General features: G+C 37.5%; 1 protein-coding gene across 1 annotated transcript in view; it reads right to left on the bottom strand.

Moving 5' to 3' along the window:
• Window positions 1–488: 488 nt before the first annotated feature.
• The window catches only part of LOC140309463 (protein unc-13 homolog B-like), a 135,198-nt gene continuing 115,179 nt past the window's right edge, over window positions 489–20,507 (bottom strand). The window contains exons 29-38 of the mRNA XM_072387322.1: window positions 7,192–7,280; window positions 6,845–6,982; window positions 6,246–6,369; window positions 4,558–4,602; window positions 4,117–4,188; window positions 3,794–3,941; window positions 3,596–3,652; window positions 3,255–3,338; window positions 2,632–2,791; window positions 489–2,534 (exon numbers count right to left, since the gene is read on the bottom strand). Coding sequence (XP_072243423.1) covers window positions 2,252–2,534; window positions 2,632–2,791; window positions 3,255–3,338; window positions 3,596–3,652; window positions 3,794–3,941; window positions 4,117–4,188; window positions 4,558–4,602; window positions 6,246–6,369; window positions 6,845–6,982; window positions 7,192–7,280 — 1,200 coding nt within the window. The 3' untranslated portion in view covers window positions 489–2,251. The remainder of the gene's footprint in view (window positions 2,535–2,631; window positions 2,792–3,254; window positions 3,339–3,595; window positions 3,653–3,793; window positions 3,942–4,116; window positions 4,189–4,557; window positions 4,603–6,245; window positions 6,370–6,844; window positions 6,983–7,191; window positions 7,281–20,507) is intronic.

Below are 20,507 nucleotides of genomic sequence, written 5' to 3'. Positions count from 1 at the left end.
CTGTATGACACAGCTTACTCATAAACATGACTGAAACCTTGTTCTCAGCTGCATACACATTAAATAAACACATTTAATCTAATATTTTTGTAATATTCAATATAAACAATTACATTAAAAACAGTTTAAATTGCAGGTTGCAATAAATGGGGACGGAAATGTGCAGAGGCAACTAGAGAAGTTTCCAGTGTTAAATGCCTCAGTGTTTCAGAGGTTGCAGAAAGATGGCAGAGTAAAGATTATTGAATGAATGCTTTATTCAGATGTCACGATATCATGATTTGAAACATGTTTGCAGCAGTCACTGAGGTAGACTGTACATCAGGGAGGAAACAGTGAGCTTTGGGAAGATGTGGTTGGTAGAAAAATTAAATGGGTTAAATGTGCTGCAAATTGTTGCTGTATATGAACATGCAATATTTAGATTGTGGGCTGATTTTGACCAAGATATCACCCTACAAACGCAAATAAGGACAAGACCCACTGCCTTGATTCGTAAATATTTTATGTACAAAATGTTGTTACAAGTATGTTCAACATAGGTCCCATTAGAATCATGATACTTTACTTAAATTTGATCATTTTCACAGTACATACAAGGAAAAAAAATACTATTCTAGTGGACATTGTGTACAATAATTACATGCTCGAGTCATAGGCATTTATTTTTACAACTTGGTTCTAAATAGAGTGCAAGAGTTCAGCCGTCACTCCAGATGTGACAGCTGTAAAAGAACCCAGTTCACACACTCGCTGCAGATAAATTTCCTTCAGTTTAATACAGTCTATCTTTAAGATGGTTTTGGAAAATGTGCAGTAAAAGGTGGGCTCTCTACAAATGTCACATCTGTCTGTAAACAAACTAAAACCCAAAGAGAGCTAGTTGAACGTGGCTCGCTGAACGCTTGCGTTTCTTGGCACGTAAACAGACAATAGTTTGTGACCATCCAAAATATTTATGTATAGTCAAACCTGCCTGTGGGTTTTATCATCCATCAGAGTTTGAAGTTAATTCAAAGCACCAATCAGATTTTCAGAAAAATGTGATTGGTATATGAATGCATGCGCGGCAAGGCTGTGGAATCTGTTTTATTCTCATTGCTTCAACTATAAAACTGGGAAACAAGGAATTCTAAGAGGTCCATGTCTAAGTGGTCCTATATTAAGGTTGTCAACTGCTGGTTGTTTCCTTTCTGGGCAGGTGAACAGGTCCTTACAGTCACAATTTAACACTAAAAACAGAAAAACTAAGGTAAAAAAGTCCAGTGAGCAGTCAACTACTTTACAGTCATTGTCGTAAAACTCATTCATGTTTTATGTTTCTGAATCTTGTTTGGTGGACAAGACTGTTTTTAAGGCTTTGTCTGTTCTAATAACTTGTTACAAAATCCCAATCCAATGTTTAAGCTTTCTTTTGAAAGTTTTGTACAATCAGTCACAGGTCAATCAATATTTACATCAGAGACATGCCCACACCATTCTTCTTAGTTCAAGAGATCAGAATGTGCCACAGTCCTGCAACTTTCCAGAAAAGTCGTGCTGTTAGGCATATCCAGGCAACTGAATCTTTCTGTAAGACACATCTGGTGCTACAAGTGTAAGTCAGTGGAAATGACTTGAGATGCAACTGAAGTGTGTTGCACAAATAAATTAGTAATCTGTGGATCCAAGAGGGAAAATAATCATTATTTGCAGACTAATTTTGGGTTTGTTTTTGTTCAGTGGCAGTCAATAGTAGTGCGGGTATTCAGGAGGGTTTTAAAGGCCTCAAAGGGTCAAATAGTCCAGGAAAAAGGGTTTACTGCCTCTAGCTTACCCTCACACTGTAGTTACCCGTCATTAAACAGTCACATAGCAGCAATCATGATTTACTGTGTACAGTTACTATTAATTTTAAAACTGATATCTTGTCATCATCTTCTTACAATGTCAGGGAATTCAAATCCATTAATTCCTGTAGACTTTTGAGGTCAAATTTGAATTTATCCACATTTTCTGGTACAGACAATTAAAATATTCCAGACTCAAGAGGATCTCAAGAGTTTCTCTAAAAGTTGGAGAAAGCATCTGCATCTTCCAATTTAATTCAATAGATTTCATAAATGTTCAACTTGCTCCTTTTATTTCTCCTCTGCGTTAGATCTTATCTCTTTGGGAGTCTGTGTCTATTGTGGTTGAAGATGACACCACTGATAAACAGCTGGTCACTTCGCTATTTGAACAATATCTGATCCTGAGTCAGCACATCTGCTCATCTGCCCTCCTCTACTGGACGAGTTTCAGACTTAAGCTTGACAAACTCCTTGGCCACCTCGTCAGCAGGCCGCTGGGACAGGATACGCATGACCGTTGTGCCCGTCTCATCGGTGTGAATGCGTGGCCCAAGAGGACACCAGCACACACAGCTCTTTCGGTCTGCCACATCTCGCAGCTGGACCACAGCCATACCAACCACTCGGTCTGCGCGGCCAAAGCAATAATCCTTCACTGTCACTTGGAGCTCATAGCAGTCTGGGGATTCTTTACCCAGGACACTGCAAAGCAGAGAAAAAAAATCAATGATGAGCATTTAATTTGATGCATCCCAGAGCACTAAAGTCCATCTGTAGATGCTTTAGATTTCAAACTCACAACTGGAAGGCCTCATTGAACTTCGCTGTCCAGCTGTTGTTCTTAGATTTAGTGGTGAACTTGCGCTTCTTGTCAGCCAGGAAGGGACCGACGATCGAGACCTCAACAAAAGGCCGAAACATCCCTGATGTCTGCCATTTCATGTCGTTCACTGCGATGACTGGAAGGAGAGATGTGAGTGAGGGAGAGCAGATAAGACACAAAGGATGGAGAGAAGATGGTTGGCATTTTGAGAGGTGAAGGGAGGAGTAAAATGAGCAAAGCAATGTGGTGGCTGTGAATTATTTATTTATTTATTTTTATGTTGGTGGTGTGGCTGCAGTCAGGTCTAAACCCCGGTTTAAGAGATTAGCTCTTACAATTAAGAGCACCGAATTGCTTCCTAAGGAGGTAGTTTCCATCCACTGTGTTGAATTTAAATGAATAAATTCTAGATATTCAAAACCAGGCAATAAAACCAGGCGGACACAGTCACTGCTCATAAGCTTCATGCAAAAGTATCAATATAGTTAATTATAGACTTAAATTCAAGTTTGGATCATAAAGCTATCTGGTTTAATATGTGCATATAGTATACAGAGAAGAAGCTTAATGTTTTTTCAGTCTAAACTCTGGTGTCTCACCTCTGACGTTGATTTTGCGTTCTTTCCCGAGCATCATGTCGATCTGCAGCATAGCCTCTCCGATTGGCTTCTCTACCCCCGAACCTGTATGACACAGCCGACATGTTGACATCTTCTAACTTTTCTCCATTAATTTCTTATCTTGGTGTCACTGCTGCTTCAGGGACCCATGTTCATATGTTACATTTGTTTCATACTTTTAGCTTCGATATACAGCTGAGCTGAACATGTTTTTGAACACAGGGGAGGTCCAGAAAGTACTCAGCAAGTTCAATATTTGGATTGATTTATATGAGGTATATTCATCTGCAAGACTTGAGTTTAGATTGTACTGGACTTACCCCTATCAGGTCTGATCTTCTCATTGCCAGTGATTCTGACGCCCATCCCATCATGCACTGAGAGGCAAGCAAAGACCAGAAAGGTTTAAGAGACCTTTTAGTCAATTGAACCACATCAGCAATATCCAAAAACAAGAAGCCAACATATTGTACATGCAGTAAGTGTGTGTATGTTCGTGTGTGTGTGTCTGGGATCACCTTGGGAGTGTTGTGTGGTGACGAAAGTCTTGATGAGAGCATCGGTGCTCTGGGAGTAGAGAGAGAGGGCGTAACGCAGAGAAGCCAGCTCGGGGCTTTTCTCGACAAATGCCCTCTTCAGCCCGTTTCCTCCTGCATGGAAGTATTGCTGACAGAGAGTGAAGGAGATAAAAAGTTGCACAGTAGACTGATTACATACACACAACAAAAGAGCTGAAGTGAAAGACACAGAAAAACATGAATTACTGGAACTATTAAATATTTAAAACAACAAATAATCTTACATTGCATCTTGATAAGAGAGTTTGAATGTCTCTTCCTACCTTAATGGTCTCCAGCCCAGCATCAATAATAATACACTGTTTGGGCGTCAGCGTTTTAGCTTCACCTCCTCCCTACAGCAAACAGAGTTCATAGACAAATGTCAGACAAAGTTTCCTCATAAGCGAAACACTCAAAACAAGCAAATGAAAACAGAACAGAATGACACTGACTGATTTTTTTTTTTCTGAATAAACTAATAAAATATGCAGACATCCCACATAACTAAGTTGACCTTAAGTCATTCTAAGAATGTGTTACATTAATGAGCTTTTAAGTTTAAGAATAGATATGCTGGTTATAAAGTGTGAAAGCTTGTGTTAGCATGGTTTTTCTTCATACTTGCTGCAGGCACTTATTTTGCTTCAATAACTGGCAACATGGAGTAAAATATACACAGGTCTCAGAAACACAAATGCCTCTGATTGGCAGTGACATTCTACCTTGAGATTAGAGAGTCCTTTAGCTGCAGTGAGAAGTTGGGCTCCCTGCAAACAGAAAGAGTAAAGTTTATTTGACTTGTATAAGACTTAATCAGATTTTCCTTAAAATGCAGTAATTCAGAGTGTGAGCATGTATGGTTGTTTGTCTCGTTTGTCTCTATGTGGCCCTGTGATGGACTGGCGACCTGTCCAGGGTGTACCCCGCCTTCGCCCAATGACTGCTGGGATAGGCTCCGGTCCACCCGCTACCCAATTAATGGATTGACGGTATAGAAAATGGATGGATGGATGCAGTAATTCAACATGGATACAATCGATCAGTGACAAATCACATAATAAAAAAATAATTCCACCACTGGAGGGCAGCAGAGTGCTTTCTCCAAGTCTCAGATACAGGATAAGATACCTCAATGATCCCAAACTACATAGATATACAAAGATATAATTCTAATCACCTTGAAAGACAATATTTGGTATTTTTTTATATTTCGTTTCCTCAAAGGACACACCACAAGCAACTTGAGCTAATAGGTCATTGGGGGTCATCTTTTTGCTAGAATACTATTTCATGTCTGTCAAACTGTGTTATCTCAGTTTTCATAGGTGCAACAAAATAGATCAATGTGTGTCTTTGTGACAGGGTGCTGGTAACAAAGTGCCCAAACATACAATTTAAATCTGGTTCTAAGTTTCATGTTATGTGTACACATGGCACAGATTTGTTAGGTAGGTACCTTTTTTTTATGCGTGAATGATTCATAGGTCAGTGTTAAGAGATTTCAGAAACAAACTAATTTTCAGTCCAGCCCTCCTACCTGACCATTTTCAAAGGAATGAGAGAAAAAGGAGCCAATGTCTGAAGAAAAACTTTGAGAGACCTTCAGAAAGCCTGGAGAAATGTTTATCAAGACCATTATGAAAGAATACAAGAAACTCTGGCTGATTGGAAGTAAAATATAAAGAAATGTGGGTTGATAGCACAATACTGGGTAACCCTGACTGAGCAGGCAGAGGGGTCGTCTTCCAGCCACATACTGACGTAAAATAAAAAGGTGCTGCATACATTATATAGAGTGCATATGTGTACACTAAGAAGAGCTGTATGAGAGTCTGGGTGAATAAGAGACACATGCAAAGTGCTTTGTAGAACCTGGTTAAAAAGATGCTACGTAAGTGTGGACCACTTACTGTGGCGTATAAATGTGTGAATGGGAATTCAGTTCAATCTGGCTCCAACAACTGTCTCTGCCTCAATAACAAGAAGCTTAAAATAAGATATTCATGCAAAAGAAAAAAAGATAAAAGATGTTGTTCTTTAACAACTGTATGTTGCCCTCACTGTATTCTGCTTACTCTCATTATTAAATGCCAATACTCCGTTCAATTCATAACACAGCTCTCTTTTATTTTATTACCACGTTTGCGGACTTCTTATTCTTTGTGTTAGACCTTAGAATTTACAGTTTGACAGCTGCGTCGTTGACCATGAGGGAGACACAGAGAAGCATGTTTGGATTACAAAAGATGAAAGTTCTAATTCTGCTGCATCAATTTGAACTGGTTCTCTTCTCTGTGTTTGTGAATCCATATTATTGGAGTTCTTTTCTATGGTTTGAATTAAGGCTGAGTTAGGTTTAGGGTTGAGATGAGGTTCTAATTCTGATGATGAGCGTTGAGGCTGTTCTTACCAGGCTGTCGTTGCTCTGAGGCAGGACAATGGTCTTCTCCAGGCTGTTCAGGACAATCTTCCACAAATCTTTTAAGATCCTCTTCAGCACAGTTTTCTCACAGACGTCAGCAAAGATGCTGAGACTGGATTATAAATAAACACATGTAAAATAAAGGGTTAATAATTGTATGGTACAAAAGGAATGGAGAGGTCATCTGTATAGCAATTTATTATTTGTGTACCATACTGCTTTACAATCAAGTGTGCATCATCAAGGAGATCATTGACAATGAACACAAAATGGCCACCAACTTCTTAATCAATGGATATATCCTTCAGAAATGCACAGGAGAGTATTGTCTTTAATGTCTACCTGACTGATTGCCATCTGTTTTAATAGAATAATGTATAAAAATAAAATGTATCTGACTGGTGTTGTTCGGCATGTTTATGACAACCGCTTATCTTAGATGGTAAAATTAACATTTTGCGTTGCTCAGCTCTTCAAACTGGAACATTGGCAAGGTTAACTAGGTGGTAGAAATCTGCTCCTGCAGTCATCCCTTACTGCTCCGGAGTCCTCCACCTAAGACCTCTGTGTATCATGCTTCAACTTACTTCCCATCCAGGAACTCCATGAGGGGCCGAAGCATGTTGTCAGCATCTGCCTCTGCTGTGTTGTGGTTGGGGGGCCCTTTCATCTGGTAGAGGATCTCAGCCATCTGACGCATGCAGCCATTTATACGATTCTGGAAACTGAAAGGAGCAAAGACAAGAGAAAACTGACAAAAACTCCTGCAAGCTGATCGAGGCTTTGTTCCTCACACTTTGACTTAACGTTCAGATTTGAATCAGGTTTTATGTAAGGGTTGTGGGTCAGACCTTTGGTTGTGGTTAGGGAGTGTAGCATGTCAATGAGTCTCCTCACAAAGATAGAGGGACAGATGTGTGTGTGTGTGTGTTACCTCTTGGCAAACATAGTGCTGAAGTTGTCCAAGACAGTGCTGAGCTTCACTTGCAGATCATTGAGGATGTCTGCTGCCTCAGTATCCATCTACAACACACAAATAAACAAAAAAAGAGGAGAGGTGATAACTGGTTGAATATCACGCCTTTAGAGTCATATCTGCATCCAGAACTGGACTGCAACCCCCCTCAAAATGTTTATTACATGCAGCGTAGTCTTCAGCAATGCTGTATCAGGTTCTTCTGAGACCAAATAATCAATTATTCTGTCATTTTTTTATGTTTTCTCTTTTTCAAAGTCATCTAATCTTTTCAAATCTCATATTACAAATATTTTACTAATTTGTAGATCAATGAATAACTGAACTAAAGTGTGGATATATGTTAATTAAATGCTATGATTAACAATCAACACTTTTTGACAAATGCAAAATAATACAAGTTATTATCATAATGCCCAGTTTTGAATTAAATATTTGTATTTATACACTTGGAGAATAAAAAAGCCCAGCAGTTGTGTACATAAAGGGGTCCTTAAAGGTTATTCAGTTGTATGTAGCTTGCCAATTTACTGTAATTGACATAACTGTAATCATTGAGATAAATAAAGATAATAATGATTACTGCTAAAGCAATTAAAATATTCTCATATATATACTTACATCACATCCAATATAAAGAAGTGAAGAAAAACTAGCAAAATGTTAGCACAAGTATCTAAACTCTCTTTTTCCATCTTTCTCAGTTGCAACATTTGAAAATATCACATATAGTTTTAATCTAAGTTTAAAGAACCCGGATGGATTCAAAGTCCCTATGATTGAGCTGACAAAGTGTTGCGTCAGTATATTTACATTTAAACCTGTAAAAAATAAGCAAAAAATGTGGTGAACATCTTCCCATCATAAAAAGTCTGGTGCGTTCAGATTGGTCAGGTCTAACTGTCTGAACAAGCAACACGACCTTCTAAAAATGACTGTTTCCCAATAAATAACAATCTCTAAAAGACATAAAATAACGTTTGGTTAAATGTTGGGCCAAATTAAAAACTTTAACCTTGTTCACTGCATACAGCACTGACTGGGTGAGATTACATATGTTTTAGGGTTAGGAGTTACTAACTATATAAATATACAAAAGTTCACGTGTCTTGTTGGCAAACACACTGTACAAGAAGGATTTCAGTTGGTAGGAGAGTTACAGCTGAATATGATTAGTATGATTAGGAGCTCATTGTCACTGCTGTGCTGATAAGTTATCTGTATTTTCATTCCAACAGGTCAAGCTAATTGAATACCACACACTCTTAGCTGTACTCAAGCTACACATAAATAACCAATCTTTGTGAGCTGTATTTTTCTAAGCCTAAAAGTTTAAAGTTCCACAATCAATATAAACACCCCAACAGTTTGGCCTTAATGCATTCTTTGATGTTTTAGCTAATTATGTGTGTTGTGTGCAATAAATCTAAAATATGTATGGACCAGAATATGGTAGCAATTAAAAAAAGGTCGTAACCTCAACTGCAGGAAGTGTTCTAAAAACAGTGTTCTAAACACTATTTAACATATAACATCACTATGTGATTGAGTACGACACACGGTGATGCAGAGGGAAGTAAATGCTGATGAATACAAATTGTAAAGAATATGACAGAACACAATTTTGGTTGTGAGGAATTTGTACATGTGAGAACAGAGACAGATGCTGAGTTCATTATTTGAAACCTTTATAGTTGTGTCTGAAAAGAATGCTTCAAAGAGAAAGTTATTACCTGAAACTCAAGCAGCTCCTCAAACATTAATGATGAAATGCAGAAGTACGAAGATAAAAACCTTCTCCAGCAGGAGCCTCTTATGTCTTCACACCTCTATCAATTTAATTTGACATTTCAGTCGAAGCTTGAATGTAGTGGACAAAGTAATATATAATAATTCTAATGTTGTTTAAAGGAAGAAACTGAAAATAACTAACTTATCCACCAGGGAGAAATTCTGTTTCTATGACAGTATTTCTAAGGCGTTACAAACCAGCGATGTAACTTATCTGAGTGAAAAATAGCAGCCTAGTTTGTGCTTCGACAGAGCAGGTAAATGTCAATAAAAGCTACAGAGATTACTCTGAAAATGTCTGAGAGGTGGCTTTGTGATTTTCATACATACATCTCTGAGTTTCTCCCTTAATTCTCAGATTTTTTTATCTCAGTTAGTGCTGAATATAGATAAAGTCATGGTAGAGAGTGACTTCAACATTCAAGTAGATGTTGAAAATGACAGCCTAAATACTCATTTTAATTCTACATCAGTTTCAATTGGATTTTCTCAAAATGTATACAGACCTACTCACTCTCTTAATCATACTCTTGAGCTTGTGATGACATACGGTATTGAGAGTGAATCATTAATAATTAAGTAATTCCTCATAACCCTTTCTGATCATTTTTTTGATGATCTTTGAGTTCACATTACTTGACTTCACAGCATCTGAGAAGGACTGTATTTATAGTAGAGAATTAGAGAATGCTATAACCAATTTAAAGAATCAATTCCATTATCATTTTCTTCACTGCTATGTACAAATACAACAGCTACCTAAACTTTACGTATACTACTTGATTACCATGTTAACGGTGCTACAGCTTGAATGTGTACAACTTTGGACAATGTTACAAAGAATCTCAATTAGTCTGGAAAGATAGTTTAATAATATATAAGAAAACAACTAACAAAGCTAAAACTGCTGAGGAGAAAAAGAACAATCCCAGGCCATGAAACATCCCATAGTTATGCTTCTACAGGCTTAGACTGCTGGGGGTCCTCCCATGATTCACCTCTCCTCACTCTGTCATGGGAAGATAACTAAACTATGTACATTTCTGATGGGAATTTGGTGAAGTTAAATTATGCTCAACATCTGGCAGAATGACTAAATAATCGTGTGAATAAACAAGCTTTTAATGCTACAAACATGCAGCTGGTAATCACTATTTCAAGTGTCAGTTGTCCCTAAAAGACTGAAGCAACAACATGCAGCTTTCTGTTGGTCATTCAGCCTGCAGGATAAAGTGGCCTTGATAAGCCTGGTAACAGACTATCAATAAACCTGTAAAATATAGTCTGAAGGTTGAATCTCATTACAATTCTGTAGCTCAACCATGCCCCACATTTTATGCCAGTCAAGTTGCTGGACAATCACCAGATGAGGCATCCCAAAGAGTGTTTATATAAAGTGTGCCATCAATAACGGTGGAACTGTGTTATTAGCTAGAAGACACCAGGCACACTGCCACCATATAATACGGGACTAAAGGGGGGCTGTGACTTTGAAGTGACAGCGTTTTAAGATCATGCATTTTAATTGAGAAATGCTGCTGTAAGTCCAATGATGAAATGAGTCTTTATGTGAGCCTCAACTGTTGAGCACTGTAAAAAAATATTTATTTGTATGTGAGGGTGAATGCACATGTAAGTCTGTGATGTCCTTGAAAAATAAATGCCACACAGAGGCTTTAATATGAGACAAGATGAAGAATCAAGAGCGGGTAAAATGCAAAGACCTTGCTATGTAATCATAAATGTACCAAATAAGGGTATTTTGGTATTAAATTAAGTGTATGTGACACCTGTTGACATTCAGTATGTAAATTTTTTTGAAAATATACTCAGTATAAACGCACACCACTCCCTTCATAAAGGCACTGCACCGCACGTCTTTGTGTTCTGTCACTTTTTCTGTCAGTAGTGTCAGGACTTTAAGTGCTTTTTTTCAGAGGGTTTGAATGCCATCATATATGTCTTCTGGGCCCATGCCTGAGATTTTGGAAAGAGATTAGATCTGGCAGGACAAAGAAGAAACTAAATATTGTTTGTGAAAATGTGAGGAAATATTACTCTGGCACAGTGAGCCATATCTGATCCTTCTGAGCAACTGTTTTCAGCATTTCATTGTGCAGTTGGATTCCATTTAATACATTAAAAGTCAGCATTAAAGATCAGTAGTAATACCTGTAATACCACATCTCTATACTGGTCTATTTACTTTCTGACCATACTTATGTTACTGGAAGTCTTTGTGAATTAAAAACAGAAATAAATCCCTACTGAATGGCTCACTTCATTTAGTGCAACATCACTGAGGTAAGTCTCCCTGTCTTCCTGTAAGTTCTATTATTTTTTTCTGCAACAGTAGCAGCCGTTGGTGATACTGGCAAAAAAATGTTTCACTGGCAGACAATGTGAATGACCTGACAGATCTGCTGCAGTCCTAGTTGGGTTATACTGTGGCTGAAGATGCACAGTTGTGGAACAACAGATATTCATACGCAGATACTATAAATACTCTTACTCAAGGTTTTGGTCTGTTAAAGCTTTGTGCAGGAATGTGAGAGTTCATTTTAATGATTTAATTTCTCTGAATCTTTTTCATAGGTTGGTCTAGGGTGTGTTCAAACCCTGTCTTAACACAAAGCATGTGCAACAGTGAGACACCTGTTACACTAGGGCACACTCTAGAGAATCTACAGAAAAAGATATACCATGCATGTCACAACCCATCAACTCAGTGCTCAAGGCTGCATGATGACAACATAATCCTGTGTCCATAGATATCTAAGAAATCTTGGCACACACACTTTCTAAAGGAGATATTTATGTTAGACACACCCCTTTGGAACCCAGAACCCTCGCTGACACACTAAGTATAACTTCCCTGTGAGAAAAAGTCTCCTTGACAAAAGAGAGAAAAACAAACATCTTCCAGTAAATTGGAAATTGTAGTTTAAGTATTTCATCTTGTTAAAGGACTTTGTGCCTGTTACTCTTAATGAAATAGCTTGTTAAGTGATCGTTAAATCACTGCTTGATTGAAGATTAAAATGAAATACACTCCAGGGTTATGGTTTTGCCAGACGCACAGTTTTTCTTTGCTTCTATTATCAGTCACATATCAGAGGTTTTGTATTGTTTCTTTGTTTTTTTTGCCCACTTGATCATGTTATTGGTCAAATGTCTGTCTGGGTCTAAAAGCTTCACTCCAAGCCAATGCTACATCACTGAGTGACTGATTATTTAATTTTTTTCTTAATAGAAGACATCTAGCATCAAACATCTTAAAAAAAATTAATGATACTGTAAAGTAATGCATTCTCCTTTACATAAAATACATTTTCTGTTTAAAAATAACAGGTATGGGTGATTTAGACCTTTAAGGGTAAAACAGATTCTTAATTTTCTGGGTGTATCTCAGGAATTTGAAAGAACAGAAAGTCACAGACAGAGGAAAGGTTTCCACAAACATTCAGACACAAACACTCCTCCACTAGAATCCCACCCTGAAATTAGATGTGTCCTTTACAGGTAAAAAAGACCAACTCTCTTATCTCTCTCAACCACCCAACAGTACCTTCTTTGTGACAGCAGCGGCGGCTTCAGTCTTCTTGGAAAGACAGAAAGGAAAAACAAGAAAAGACACAAAGTAAAAAGAAGAATCACCCACTGACACACAGAAAACCAAAGATCAAAGCAAAACTACACAGACACAGCAGCGCACATTTTGGTTCAGAGCAGATAAGAACAGAACCAGGAGTTATTTCTAGTGGGTTTTTGTGGTATTGTCTGGTGGACTGGGTGAGGAGTAGGTGGTTATTAATGAAGGCTTTTTGTTCATCGCCTCTACTTTATTGGGATATACTAGACTAAAGAGAAAACTGAGGTAAAAATCTAATGTTTTCCTGTTGTCTGTGATGGAACGTACACACTTATCTCACACTGAATGATCAGATACTTACCTGAGAGTGACAGCTACTGTCATACTTTCTACATACATTTCTATGATTTTTCTAATGTAAAAAGCTTCAAAGTGTGCATCATTGTTTAATCCACTGGGTACTTTGATTATTTGGTTCTCTGTCAAACTGCCAATATGAGAAATATGCATAAGGTTTAAGAGATATATTGAGAAAAAAAAAGAGATGGGTTTCTTTAACCAAAGTCTCTAAACTGAACCATCTTCCTAATTAAAAAAGTCCCCCAAATCCAAACAAATTCTTCAGATATAGGGCTGGAAAAGGTTTTCTTTCATTGTTTTTGGGGTCACTGAGTCATTCTATCAGGTAAACGAGGGTAAAGTGAAGGGTCAGCTTTTACTATCTGCAGGTTCACAGTCACTAGTCTTTTCAGAAGCCGTAAATAAGAAATGCATGTAATGCATGTTTATGATGACTGACTTAAGCTGTATAGTGTCACCAGAAGGTGGCGCTAAAGGCTACGTTCCTCCTGGTTGTAATTCAGTTGAAGTAGTTGTCTTTACTGGAGACAAACCTTGAGGAGAAAATAACAGCTGTGGTGGACATTCACAACAGCAAAATTGAGAAATCGAGTAATTACTTAAATCTCTGAGACTATTTGGCATATTATATCATATATGGTAAGATGCTGGTCAGTCACATGAGTTTATTTTTGTCAACTTGGAACAAAAAACAGCTGATGAATTACATCATTTTACTCTTTGCCAGGCCAAAAAACGATTTGCAAAGTTGTTACCTTTACCCCTAATGTGGACCAACTCCTCTTTGAAACGTATTAAAAAAGTACCTCAAAGAGATTCAAACCTTCAACATGTAAATACAACTGGCACAGGAAACTCAGGAATTGTTGCACATCAGGAAAACTACAACATGGGGAAATCTACAGGCTCAAAGTTTGACCTCAGGTGGTATACAGCACAGTCAATAAGGAAAAAGGGAGGTGAAAGTGACTGAGCAAACAAACCTTATTCACTTGGTCTTTTGACTGGAAAGAACAAACAATAACATAAATAAAACATGTTTTCAACTCTTCTATATATATTTTCTAATTCTGAATACATAACCTAGCCTGAAAACATGTTCAATCCCTACACTCAAAGGACAAAATTGGGCTTAAATAGACTTAAGATGTGCTTGCTCCCTCTATTAATGGTTAGATTAGTTTTTTTTTGGAAAATGGGAATGATTCGAAATTGAAATGTCAGAGAAAACAGGAGCAGCAGACACAACTATTGTCTGTTGGGCCTAATAGTCATCTCAATGTATGTATATATAAAATAAATGTATAAATATAGGAATGTAAATTTGCATATAATTTACAGTGGTACAATTACAATTTTACACTTGATTTATATTTATACACCTTAAAAGTGAAGTAATTATATCAAATTACTGTTTATGAAGAAACCATTGTTTTTTTATGCTGTTGAATTATTTATATTCTGTCTATGAATTTTAAAATGGGATGTTATCATTCACAACATAATGTTCCAATGAAAACAACAAGCTCAAACATCAGCCTCATTTGAATGTGTACATGTGGTTTGTTCAGTTGGCACACACCAATTTCAACAGAACGTACTACTAAGTTTTTTATTGATCAAGGGTCTCAGAGTATTTTTTCCTTTTTTCCTTACAGGTCTTTCCCATTAATGTTTTCCTGCCAGATCTATTTCTGATGCCATGAGGTATCTCTGATCTCTAGTAAGGTCACACATGCCTCAAAAGCTTGCGTAATAAATAAGCCATCGTTAAAGTTCAGCTTTGGAACTACAAGTAGTACATGTGTCTGGTCACTCATTTTGTTTGCTTGAGTGAAACAAACTTTTTGCTCATTAGTTACTGCATTCAAGTTTATTATTAGGAGAAAGATGTATTTCATAGGACCTTTTGACAGGTTTCCCCTCAAGACTACAGAGCCTTGTACTTGTGTGCCCTGGCAGATGACATGATTTCTAAAGAGAGGATTATCATCTATGTTTCAAACACCCACCTCTTTGCTCTTATCCTCCTCCTTCAGCAAAAACAAGAAAGGAGAGATTTGAGAAGAAAGCCATAATTTGCTTTTTGTTCTTACAAACAAAATGATTCAGAAAGATTTGAAAATAAATAAAAATCTAGGAACTGCAGTTATGTGATCATTGGTGTCTCAAAGAACATCAATGCAAAGCAACACATCTATATAAACTTAATGGGAATATAAACTATAAAAGCTGAAGTTTCAGCAGACAGTGGACGTGGTGGATAAAGTAATCACAAACAAACCAACCTGCTTCTCTTTGTCTGTCTTTTCAGCCTGCAATGACACATAATTTGTGAATGAGCTAGCGCTTACATCTCAGATACACGCGTCCTTGTACAAAATCAACATATTGACACTGCACATGTTTTAGCACCTTTGTTAGGTTCATTGTCCCTGCTGTCCCCTTTTACCTCCAGGCAGTGACTCACACATCAATAAAGCTGATCATTACTTAGAGGAGAAACTTTTACAGGTTTGCTGATTCTCGGTTTTATATCCAGCCTGCATGACACATCATCCTCTCAAGGACTAAAGAGTTAAAAACCAGCCTTGACATTTAAAACGGAACAAGTTGTTTCTCTGTCAGTATTATGCAGAAGAAAACATCGGCTTTAGATTTTCAGGAACCTGTCAGATAAACATGACAATGAATTTCAACCTCTTAAATGGCGTCAGGATCATTAACAGCCTTCATGCAGGTAGCCGACCTTCCAGAGACACTTACATTTCTAGACCTCTAAGGAGTCTCCAGTTTGGCCTTTCAAACACCAAATCGATTAATTAACTGCCTGCTCCCTCTACACTTGAAGCTGATGAATATGTAAATAGTTGTGAGAAAAAAACAGCAGACTCTTTGGCTTTAGTGACAGGAGTCTCCCAAGTGTGTAGTGAGAGGTATGCGGTTAAAAAAATGAACATACATCGCTCCAAAACAGCTATTGATAAATGAGAGTTGGCTTTATGGTATCAGAGATGAAAGCAACCATTTCTGTGCTTTGCTCAGCTGAGCCACACTGCTGCTTCACTGTAAGATTTGAAGAGCAGGAACATAAGAAAGAGCAGTCATAAGAACGGCCAGTACTCTTCGCCACAGGGTGGTTGTTGTTATTGACTCTAGCTGCGATCCTGAAGAGAGACAAAAGCTCCTGCATCCTTGTACCAACCTCAACTAATCAGTCAGAAACGAGTGTTTTGTGAAGATCAGTTCTGTCACAGGACCAGTCCTTCCTTTGAGAAATTCTACATATAGTAAGAAGTTTGTCGTATTTGATTGGTTTAAACCTGCAAAAACTGCCCACTAGAAGCATTTACAACAGATTCTTGTTTATATATCCAGGAGAAGAGCAGTACTGGTATTAACTTGGAGTCATGCTGCGAAATGTCACTCTGTATTTACTCTTGGCTCAATATCTACCAGTTCCAAGGGGAAATATCTGGATCTTCAGCTCACTGTTGACGGCTTGATGCTGAGCAAGTAATGTACGGCAGATCTTTAGAGCTGTGTTGCTGATAACAGCTATCTGCTGCAACTGGAAACACTGCGATGAGAGTGGGCGAAAGTTAACCACAGCAGCAATGTTGAAGGAAGGATAGATAAGCGAGCTGAATACTTGAAGTCGAGGGGTATTTTCATTTTCAGGGGATATTTATAGGGACAAAGTACCCTGTTTATGTTGTTTACACATGATGTATTGGAGGGGAATTACTTTTTTTTCTCATGGAATTGTGTGAAGTACTTACAAGAAGTTGGTGTCTTACAAACAGTAGATAAAAATAGTAAAAATAAATCATAGTGGTTCCAGCTCATTATTTAGTTTGTCACTATTTTCTCAACTGAAGAATGCCAAGTTGCTCGTCATCATCACATGCACAGTGACTGCTCACTCTATTCTGTCACTGATCAGCTGACTTTGGACATTACTTTGTAGGATTTTAAATATTGTACATGTTTGTGCTTTTTGAGGCTTATTCTTTTTCAATCAATCTTAAGACAATGCTGCAGTTTAACAATAAAGTCTCAAAAATCGTAAAAGTACCACTTTATTCTGGTCTCCTACGTTGTTACATGCTTATCTTTTAAGACAGTAACATGCCAATGCTTTGAAATGATCATGTATGCATATTTTCAACACTCCAAAATCATGAGATTCTCATATTTTCCTTTAAAATAGCTACATACATAAAAAAAACTTTAAAAAAAGAAACCCTTATCAGAGGATAGATAGATGTGAATTGTCATATCATAGAACCATGTTCATTCACAATCCCACCCAACATTGTCCAAAGACGTTTCACTTTTCCTCTCCACTCTCAGTTGGTAAGAGTTAAGCATGTAAAACAGATAATAAAGTTTTAATATTTTGTCAGAGATGATCAGCACTGGGACACATCTGGCAGCTGATGTGCATGCAATAACACGCAGTAACTCATTCAGTTGAGAAAATAGTGACAAGGTCAATAATTGATGCAATAGTGACGTGGTGTAAAAAAAAAGGTTTGCTAGAAAAGAAAGTGGAATTTTTTAGATAGTGAAAATGTTCTGCGGTTCCTTTTTGAGTAGGTCTTAGCTTGGCTTCCTGTCAGAATTCCTGCTTGAGTCTCCAAACTGAGAGCACTCTGTCTGATGTCTGCTGCAGGTAAGACACTGACTTCATGCAAGTTCTTCACACAACCACATAAGAAATAAGTATGCCTTTAAACTTATGTTTAGGTCATTTTGTTAATTTAAGCCTGAACATGCTACAAGATGCTAATTCTGTGAAAAAAGTTATGTTATTTCTAAAGAACAAGCAATCATTTTACCCTTAACATCTGGATTTATGACCACACACAAGCACACTGTTTGCACACACAGTACTTAGTTGCAAACACACCTTTTCTTTTATGGGCTCAGACTGGAATGACATGAAAACAGAAAAGAAATTCAGAAATGTTACTCAAATAAGAAACAAGACATGGACAATGGGATGCCAAATGATTCATTTCATGGCTTACCTTTTCCTTGTCAAGCTTTTGAACAAAGAAAAGAATAAGAGAAAGAATAATTTAAAAGAAAAAGCAACAGAAAAGGAAAATGTACGGGGAGATACAATGTGAGTGAAAAACATGAGTATGTATATATGACTGCTCAAATACACCTTCAGTCTCACATACACACAGGATGACAAAGCAGTTGGAGGATTTAGTCAACCACATGAGATGATTTCAGTCCGTAGGAGAGGAGAGGTTAGTGAAGAAAGTAATGGAGGGACGAGCATAATTTAGAGACACCAAACCTTCTCCTGCTCCTCCTCACTGTCATCATAAGCTGAGGAGTCGTCCTACAGGAGGACACATGGTAGACACATGCTTTCAGCTCAGCAGACACACAGACTAAAACTTTCAATTAAGGCCACAAAGAAGAGTTCAAACTTAAGAATATAATGTTTGAGAAGAAATAAAAAAAGTTGGGAAACAGAGAATCAAAGCCTGCACAAGTGTTCCGGATGTTTCTTACAGGAAGAAAACATGCTTTTCTACTGTGAGGCTTGAAAGAGCATTTAAATTTGGTCACAAGTAGTGAAAAATTATTCAAGTTTTTGGCTCTAACTTCAACCACATTTTCAATCTTCTCAGATTAATAGTATGCAGCATCAACACTCGCCTAAAACATCTGTCGAGTGCTGCTAGATAAAATAAGAATGTCTGATGGAAACAGACACTCCTTTTTACAGGGAGGTACTAATCTAAACAGTTCAGTTGTGATGTCACTGGAATAGATTACCTAATTGTCTAAATATTCTGAATATGTAACTAAACCTTTGCAAGACAATATGTTATATAAAAGGCATTTTAAAGGCTGAAAACAATCCCCTCATATTCACAAAATGTGCAAATTTATATCATGCGATGTGTACGAAATCTGATAAACTTCGATATAAACTTAAGTTAAACTTAAGCATCACATATCAAATATGAAAACATGAATTTGGGTGGCATATTACATTATATAGAGAATACTAACTGACATTAAATGGTTGCTGGTCGAGTTCTAAATGGCAGAATAATACATATACCTCCTCACCAGTTTTTGGAAATAGAGCCACGTGTTTTAAAAATGCACCAAAATTACAAATAGCACAAAATGTACTTACAGATATTGTGTTTTCAAATTAAAATGTTTAAACTATCCTGTGTAACAACACAAACTTTATACACGCTCCTTAAGATAAGAGCCTACTTTCAAAGCTTATTTAGCTCTTTTCTCCTCCCGCTGACAGAGGGACAGCGATAAAAAAGGGAGAAAAATATCCTGAATAATCTAATAGATGGCTACATTTGTTATTATTTCACCCCTCTTCTTTTCTGTTGGTCATTTTCTCTACAGGGGGCCTAACGGATTTGACGTCTTCCTTTTTTAAGATAATGAAGTTGCCTAGGAGATCGAGTTGCGCTTTAACATCTGCCAAGATAAATTTGACTTGCCACGGTGGCAATAGATGGTACCATAGACCACTGCCTATATCTCCTAGAGGAAAGACCAGCAATGCGTAAACATGTTGGCGCAGGCCTTTCAGCTCTGTTTCCTCTGACTCAGAACATACGTATATTTACTTCTCAGCTGAACACTGAGAGTAAAGATGAGCACTGTGACAATTTAACTTTCTCCAAAGATTCTTCTTCGTTTTGGTCAAATCAGAACACGACCACACACGCTGGAGACTACCTGACAAATACAGCACGGCACACAAAACACAAAGACCTGATTCAAATGCATCAGCATCAAGAATCACTGGGCCTGACCAACCAACCTTTTTCTCCTTCTCTTTGTTGTCAACCTAAAAAAACCCATCAGAGCCAGTTTGGGCAGGATAGATTAGAGAGGAAAGGACAGGAAGAGCAGGACAGTGTTATCAACATGAAAGCAAAACATGCCACGGAAAAGGTGCTGTTTTTCATTAGGAAGCCATTAAGTTCGATATATTCTTCTTCCTCATCACTGGCAGCAAATCAGAAATGAACAGTGGAATGATGCATGCCACAGTCCAAGAGCTCAGAAATATAATTTGATCAGACTCACTCAGTGTCATTATACCATTGAAAAGTTGCAACCCACAGGACTCTCAACTTACTCTTTAAAGGCTTATTACCATCTCAACAGTAATGTGAAAAATAACACTCTTCGCACCGCCTATTATGACATTGTCCTGTCTTTTTCTTAAGAGTTATGAGGCTTCAGCTGTAGAAGTAAAAAGTGAATAATTATTGTATCTGTTGAAAAAATATCACTAGAAGGCTGTAAAGTTACAGTGTATCCACTGCAGTTCAGAATAACTTCAAATAGATTTTGCAACAATGTTTTACACATTAAAAATAATCTTCATGGTGATGTTACATTTATAAGGAAGGAAATAATTTAATAGTGTTTTCAGACTACTTGCTGAACACACATTTCATGTCAGATAAAAAATCATCTTCACCTCTAGAAGCTGGGAAACATTGAGATGTCC

Source organism: Leuresthes tenuis, unplaced genomic scaffold (genome assembly GCF_036924035.1).
Source record: "Leuresthes tenuis unplaced genomic scaffold, fLeuTen1.0.hap1 SCAF_6, whole genome shotgun sequence".
Lineage (NCBI taxonomy): Eukaryota > Metazoa > Chordata > Actinopteri > Atheriniformes > Atherinopsidae > Leuresthes > Leuresthes tenuis.
This window is presented reverse-complemented; position numbering and strand designations above follow the sequence as displayed.